This window comes from Bactrocera latifrons, unplaced genomic scaffold (genome assembly GCF_001853355.1).
Source record: "Bactrocera latifrons isolate USDA-ARS-PBARC rearing strain unplaced genomic scaffold, ASM185335v1 scaffold_512, whole genome shotgun sequence".
Lineage (NCBI taxonomy): Eukaryota > Metazoa > Arthropoda > Insecta > Diptera > Tephritidae > Bactrocera > Bactrocera latifrons.
Window position 1 is genome coordinate 11,590 of NW_017537171.1, and position 8,059 is coordinate 19,648.

Below are 8,059 nucleotides of genomic sequence, written 5' to 3' on the forward strand. Positions count from 1 at the left end.
TTTCATTTAAGGATAAGGTGTCGTCGGAGATCGCAAATTAYTAAAATTATTAAATTTTGCATTTAATTACAGCAATTGCCTCAAAAAAGAAAGTATTATATTCATTATGCAACACCTTGTGAGTTCCAGAAAGAATACCAGCTCATGCAAGCACTTCCACTACTCGAGCTTATGAATTTCTGATTACTTTAAGCAATTAATAAATATGCTATTTAACTTTATGGAGAATGCAAAAATAATCAAATAGTCGAGCAAACATGTTGCAAGTAATGAAAGTTGCCAAACTAACMGCAAACGCTTTGCGCCTCGCGTCAATTTTCAAAAACGCAAGAACAACAACGACACGGAGAGCAAATCCAGTAGCACCGCCGAAGTCAGCAGCGCGCTCTCAGCCTAACTGCACAAGTTCGAAAACTTTACATTGCCTTTGAAATTAATTAATTAATGTCAAGTCATTTTTCATGCAACCAACGAGCGTGTGGGTGTGTGTGTGCGTGTGTGTGTATGTATGTGAGTGTGCCTTTGCATGCGCGCGACGGCGATAATAATTTTATGCCGCTTGCAAAGCCACAATTGCACTTTCCGCCGACAATTCTTATACTCTTATCCTTAATTATGAAGCCGAGCACACTTTGGCAAGTAGCAAGTGGCAAGTAGTAAGCAGCGCGTAGCACTGGCGGCGGTAAAGCCAGAGCCAAAGCCATTACCACAAGCAAAGTGCGCGGCAGGCAAATCACAAGCTGGCAAACAAGTAAATTGCAGCGGGGAAATGATAAAGCCCGTCGAGTTGCAACAACGACACACACACACACACACAGACACACACACACACACACAGGCAGACATATGAGTAAACTTTTTATGGCAAAGCAGAAAAATACGCGCGTTTACATTTGCCAGAAATGCCRCACCACTCGCTTCCTTTGCGCGCTTGTGGCAAGCATTACTTAGTTGCAGCCAACGATTGCTTGGCGCACGGCCTTGAGAGCAGGCGAAGAGAGCGACATTACAACTTGCAACAAACATACAACCATACATGCAAACATATCTCACACACACAGATATGTATATATTTATTGACATTACAAATGTTTGTATATATGTGCGCGCGTGTGTGTGTGTGTTGGGTTTTGCTTGCTTTTGCAGGAATTTCAAAATGCGAAAAGTTTGCGGCGCAAAACGAAAAAATTAACTATTTACCGCTGCCTTGAAAGTTTCGTACAACTGTTGGCTGGTTATACGGCTCCGACTTGCTAGCACGCCTCGCTTGCTAACTAGCTGACTAGACCACTTGCCTGCCCGCCTGACTGGCTCACTGCCTTGCTTGCCTGCTTGGCTTGGTAGCTGGCTCAATGTCTGGYTGCCTGGTTGCTTGCCAGCTTGCGGCTGCCGCGCCAGCTAACGGTAATATCGGTAAGTAGGCTGGACGGCTTTAGTAGCCTCTCGAAGGCGTCATCGTGTATGGAGTCAAAGCAAACTGGAGCACAATTTTGAAATTACCTACATAACCATGTATGTCGAGCGCATGCACCTTCATCTCATATCAGCGACCACACACTTACACAATTACATTTATGTACATTTAAGCTCCTCATGGTGCGCTTAAGCTCACCGCCGGATGCACATGTGAGCGCGCTAGTTAGCGTTGAGTAGAAAGCTGTTAAGATAATTGATGGCAGAAATCCGCCACTGACTCAGTTAGCTTACATACACCTACCTGTGCCGTCAGTGCTGTGACATTACCAAGCTTTAGACTGTCTACAATCACACGAAGACTTGCTTATTGCAGTATAATTTACTATTTGAATGAAAACTTCTACATGGTTTCATGTATGATATAGATATAGATACAGACGCATACACTACAGGTATCTAACCAAACTGGAAAATACTGGGAAACAACGATTATATTCTCCACGCGGTATACTAAGCTGGCCAAGAAGTTTGTTATATCCAGTTGAAACTTCGAAAACCCTATAAAAGTTTGTAAAAATGATCAGTGGCGTGAACTTAGTCCATTTAGCGAGGTCAGTCTAACCATCTGGCTATAAGTATATACGCGAACTAGTCCCTCAATCTTTTACTGAGCGGTCCACGATTTTATATGCGATCTTTTCTACACAAATAGTCGGAACTACTGTCATCAGACTGCAATGCCACGAAGCTGCCACATAATTAGACCGGCCAAAATCAAGTTCTTGTATGGAAAACTATTATTCTTGATAAGATATCTTCACGAAATATGGCTTAGATTATCATGCAAGGCAACGGTGCAATATCCGAACAAATTGTTGTTATAACATGTAGTCTTTAGTAAACCCAAATAGAATAGATCATTTAAATTAAAAAAGAATATCATCAATAAACTCTCTAAACCCCTCTTATAGCACTTATGAAGAATAAGCAGTCATATTTCACCAACAAACTCATTAGGAATAAACAGTAAATTTATAAAGAGCGATCACTCAAATATTATATAACGAAAAGAAGCCCTTACGGCGCGATCAGTTAGTAGATCGGTCATACCTTTATTTCATAACTTAATAACGATACGATCGATCTAAAGAATTTCCTCATACGAACTCATTGCTTTSGACTATTGATATTTGAAGCGCGATCACTSAAATATCACGAAAAGAAAGCCTTAATCTATTAAGACTGAGCATACTTTCATTTCATAACTAAATTATTATGCGATCGATCCGAAAAACGTTCTYAAACGAACTCATTGTTTTGGATTATTGACAAGTATAAAATGAATAAGCGGCAACCAGTCTTAAGCACTGCTTATATAAAATACTCAGTGCGATGACTGTAAGATCGGCCGCATTATGGGTTTTCTATGATCAATAACATATTTTTATTTTCCTAAAACTCCAGCACCTGAAATTCAATTTCGCCTTAATTGAAACTGAAACATCATTAACACCGATGTTATGATCAGTATTTCGAAGAATCTTCTCAAGAGTTTTCAAATTCGGCAAGTACAGGTATATTTTGATATTATTGATATAAGAATTTATAAATATGGAATGGATCTCAATTTTACCTATTATAATAGATACGCCTTCACAGAATCTATCAATCATAAAGCTCTAACAATCAGTTAAGTGATCATAAGATTAACCAACAACGGGTGATCCAAATGGAAGTACTTTTTTCAATAGCCTCTCTTTGACAGATGAAGGAGGTGCTCTACAGAGCGTACTATTCGAAAGACCATCACCCATCTTGAGACCTAGCATTCATTTTTATACTCTCGCAACAAAGTTGCTAAAGAGAGATCTATAGTTTTGTTCCCATAACAATTGTTTGTAAGTCCTAAAACTAAAAGAGTCAGATATAGGGTTATATATACCAATGTGATCAGGGTGACCAGTAGAGTTGAAATCCGGATGTCTGTCTGTCCGTCCGTCCGTGCAAGCTGTAACTTGAGTAAAAATTGAGATATCATGATGAAATTTGGTACACGTATTTCTTGGCCCCATAAGAAGGTTAAGTTCGAAGATGGGCAAAATCGGCCCATTGCTACGCCCACAAAATGGCGGAAAAGTGGGCGTGGCCCCGCCCCCTACTAACTTTTTTGTATATATCTCGAAAACTACTATAGCTATGTCAACCAAACTGTATAGAGTCGTTTCTTTTAGRCAYTTCCATATACAGTTCAAAAATGGAAGAARTCGGAYAATAACCACGCCCACCTCMCWTACAAAGKGTATGTTGAAAATCACTAAACGTGCGTTAATCGACTAACAAAAAACGTCAGAAACACTAAATTTTACGGAAGAAATGTCAGCTGCATCCAGGCTTTTTTTAAAAATTGAAAATGGGCGTGGCGTCGCCCACTTATGGACCAAAAACCATATCAGGAGATATAATACCGCTTTTAATAAGAAATTCGGTATATAATATTTTCTTAACAYCCTGATGAYATGTACGAAATATGGTGAAATCGGTTCACAACCACGCCTGAAATCTCGATTATCACTTTATCATGCGAKRGTATAAAATGTTCGGTGACAACCGAACTTAGCCCTTCCTTACTTGTTTTGGGATTAAATTTAACGTCTAGCACACAGTGAAGAAAATCTTTCAGTCGTAGCTGTGAAGCACACGAAGACCGTTGAGAGTCGATTCGGCGCCGTTTGTAGTAAGTCGAACTGACTTATGAAACGACTTGGCGTATTGTTTTTTTACTTCGAGATCTAAATTGAAACCATACAAAATGCGAAATATTAAGCCGCMCGTTTTTTCCAAGTGACAAAGCTTCGCCCTATCCGCTCTTGAAAAGTGCCCAGAATATGCAACCTTTTCGAACCAAATTTTATTAGCGATGAAGTGATTCAACAGCTGCCAYTTCATCGTGTTCCCGGYGACATTATGTTTCAACAAGATGGCGCCGCTTCKCAMTCATCGCAACAATCARTGCAGAGAATTCTCCGGTGAACAGATAATTTATGGTTTAGGCCAGTCATTTGCCCACCAAGATCRTTTGATATCACATCGTTAGACTCTTTCCTGTGGGATTACGTAAAGTCTTATGTCTAAGCGGACAATCCCGCTTCGATTCGGACCTTGGAACAAACCACAACGTGTGTCATTCGCCAGTTACAAGTGGAAATGTTCGAACGAGCCATGGAATATTGGACTCAACGGATAGACCATCTGACACGTAGAGGCGGTCATCACTTGAGAGATATAATCTTCAAAAAATAAATGAAAAATAATTTTCTTTCGAATGATAGTAAATTTTTCTTTAGAAAAGTATGGAGCCACGAAATGGATCCCCCTTTACAACTGATCAGTATATTTAGTGGTTATATTTCAAAAATCCATCTGATATAATTCACTGAACTCTACTTATATTACAAGTGGCAGACACGAGCAASCCTTTCTTGTTGCCCATACTATTACTCTAATTTTCCTGCAGGGTCAGCAGCCGCAGCAAAGGAGTGTAAGTATATAAGTATATTTGCGCCTTTCAACAATTTTAATGTTCATCATTACGGCAAATGGTTTMAAAGTTTTTGGGCCACATTTATTACCTTGGCTTCATTTCATTACGCTGCCTTTGTGAAGAGACCCTTCCTTTTATCTACAAACTGCAACACTAAATCCTAACAGGAACTATTTTAAAAGTGCACTTGGGAGTTGCACGGTGCAGTGGCAAGTCTTGGCTGACATTCTTCCTGCACACGACACTACCAATGTCACGTGCATTTAATTTTCCGGTCACACACATACATATATATATATATATATATGTTTCTATGTATTTTATGTGGTTTGCATGCGCTGTGGCAAGCATGTGTTAAATAGCATACTGGGACACTTAAAATTGAAAGCAGCAATACTCGTAGTGTTGAGCAGGAGACTCCACCGCAAGCAGCCTGCTCTCACATTCCTCTCTCCTACTCTCTCTCTCTCTCTCCTCCAACATATAACATTCCTTCATTACAGGCGTCGCATATACGAACTTAGCACAGCAACTGCTTTGGTTGTGTAGCCACTGCAAGGTCCGCCTTAAAAACTTTGCACTTTCGAGTCATTTCGATTATTTTACACCGGCAGCAATTGCAACTTTGCCTATAATACTTGCCGCTGCCCGRACTGCCGTTTAAGCTTAGCCCAGCCCGGCCCAGCCCAGCTCGGCCCGGCTCGGCTCCGTCCAGCCGGCAAACTTGTTTAAACATGCAAGTGCGTCTTCTCACCTTTGCTTGTTACTGTTCCTTCCGTTCTTCCTTCCGTGCGTGCTGGCTTTCGTTGTTGCCTGCGACCTTCTTTCATTTTTGAGCTTCGGTGGTTTTTTCTTCGGCCGCTTGGGAAGCTATTAACTTTTGTTTTATGGACTAAACTAATGATTTGTGTACACGGGCTTYGGTGAACTACCGCTTCCACACACGCACATTCAAGCACATGCGACGAAGACACGTCGCCCGAGTTGCTGTCAGCAGCTAATCTTAGCTGTAGGATATGTGGAAGTGGTGGAGTTCGTGTAGGAAGCGCCACTGGCGCCTTAATGCTATTACCGAGTAACTCGSTAAACTAACAGCGGGTATTAGTTGACAGCCTTACATGGGATATGTCCACGTTGGAGTTGATTTAATGGGATAAATGAGTTGCATGCGTTGGCGATGAAGGCTTTTTGGGTATTTAAGGTATAAAGACGTTAGACATTTTTGTGTAGTGAGACATGATTTTCTTCGGTGAGTTCTGAGTGAACGATTCTAAATATTMCTGGATTTTTGTCTTGAATTAGACACTTGAGATTTTTTTCCAGCAGACCTCAATGTTCAAGAAGTAAATCTTAGGATGTTTTCAACGTAGAGTGGCTATGTCAAAATACTCCGATATCCGATAAATAATTAAGGATAACTAAAGTTAAAACTGACCAATACTATGTGGCCAATATTATTAGGGGCTTATTGATCGGAAGGCAGAGGCCACTGCCATCAAGACAACAGTAGATGTACTGCTCTGATGTACAACCTTCTTCAGAGAGCGGCATCATCTTGTTGACAGTGCGCTTAAAATTAGTCTGGGAGTCTTTGACTTCTTTGTCAGTAGCATTAAGCTAATTTGTTATTTGATTTGTGTGGTGTCTGCTGAGAGCGATGAGCTTGATAAGGAGATCACGGTTGCCCACATTTCAAAATGTTTGGTACAAGTCAGTACTCCGCTCCTCTCTTSTGTTCTAGCGTTGGATGTGTGGACATGCCGAAAGCTTGCGCTTCATCTCATCGCAATTGTAGGTATTTCGACTCAACAYTGTCTAATGGTACTGGCACTTCCAGTGAGGCTACATAACTTGACACCCACTCACATTTAACTTAATTTTCATTTTAACGCAATTCTTTCCTCATTTCATTTGTTGGTTATATTTCTAATTTCAAACACTCTCTCTATATATCACTCTCTCTTTTTCTATATTCTTAGCCTTCAAACTTCAGTAAAAACTTTATAAAGGTTGCGGTCTATTTACTTACTCTTGGACTATGTAAATGCTGTATCCGATTAGCGAACTGTGCTATTGTTGTTGTAGAGGTCTTCCAGACCAAAGTATCGACAAGCGAGTGCTCCGAAACGCCCGGACAGAGAATTGTTACATTCTTGCCTGCTTCGGCGACGACGTTCACATATTCTAAATTTGTTACATCTGCAAATAAAAAGGAAAACGATTTATATATTAGCAAAAGGAAGACTTAGAAAATTTTTGTTTGTGGTAATGGTTCTTATAGACAGAAAATGGGTGACAAAAATGAATTTTGGTTAAMTGGTTATCGAAAGTTCTATAATCAATGATTCTTATCCGAAAACCAGATTTAAGTAACTGAAAACCAAGAATCTTTATTAGTCACTTGTTACACTACGGCAATTTTAAGGAAGAAGAATCTGGGAAAGTAGCTTTTCAGAAGCTTCTTCTTCAGCAAATTTTTAAGAGAAAAAACATTCGCCATTGACAAGAACTTATTCTGAGTGTTACGTCGATGCCACAAGATGGATACATTAGAATCTCTCAGACTACTTTTCGGATGTTCTGGTGAGCAACTATCAATATGKGTGATCTGATTATCTCCCGACAGAACACAATTCTTTTACTATTAGCAAAAGCTGAGTTCTTCTGGTCGTTTGGTTTCCCAAGACGGTTAAATCGTTGGGAGGGCATATCTGAGTTAAGAGTTCTCGGCAGCAAAGGAACAGCTCATAGTAGATTATTCGTTGTCAATGCCATAAACCAGTTAGCAAACACTGTTAGGAAAGTGTTTCTGGTACAAAATTTTGTCTTTCCAACGATATTTAGCGTGATATAACCACACTAATGTTATGCGTGATATATGTATATTATCAAAGTCATCTATCGGAAAAATTTTTTATTTGTTTTTACTAGTCCTTATAATACAATATAAGGGTGATCCATTTCAAGGTTCCCTACTTTTTTAAAGAAAGGAAGTGGCACCGTCTTGTTGAAGCCAAATGCCGTAGAGATCACGAGCTTCAATTTCAGAGATCAAATAGTGAGTTATCATGTGTGATGACGGTCGCCATTGACGGTTACGCT

General features: G+C 40.0%; 1 protein-coding gene across 1 annotated transcript in view; it reads right to left on the reverse strand.

Annotated features, from left to right (window-relative positions):
- Positions 1 to 7,201, reverse strand: part of LOC108973980 (neural cell adhesion molecule L1-like protein) — a gene marked incomplete at both ends in the record, with an annotated part of 18,335 nt that extends 11,134 nt beyond the window's left edge. The window contains one exon of the mRNA XM_018941547.1: positions 6,987 to 7,201. Coding sequence (XP_018797092.1) covers positions 6,987 to 7,201 — 215 coding nt within the window. The remainder of the gene's footprint in view (positions 1 to 6,986) is intronic.
- Between the last annotated feature and the right edge of the window lie 858 nt (positions 7,202 to 8,059).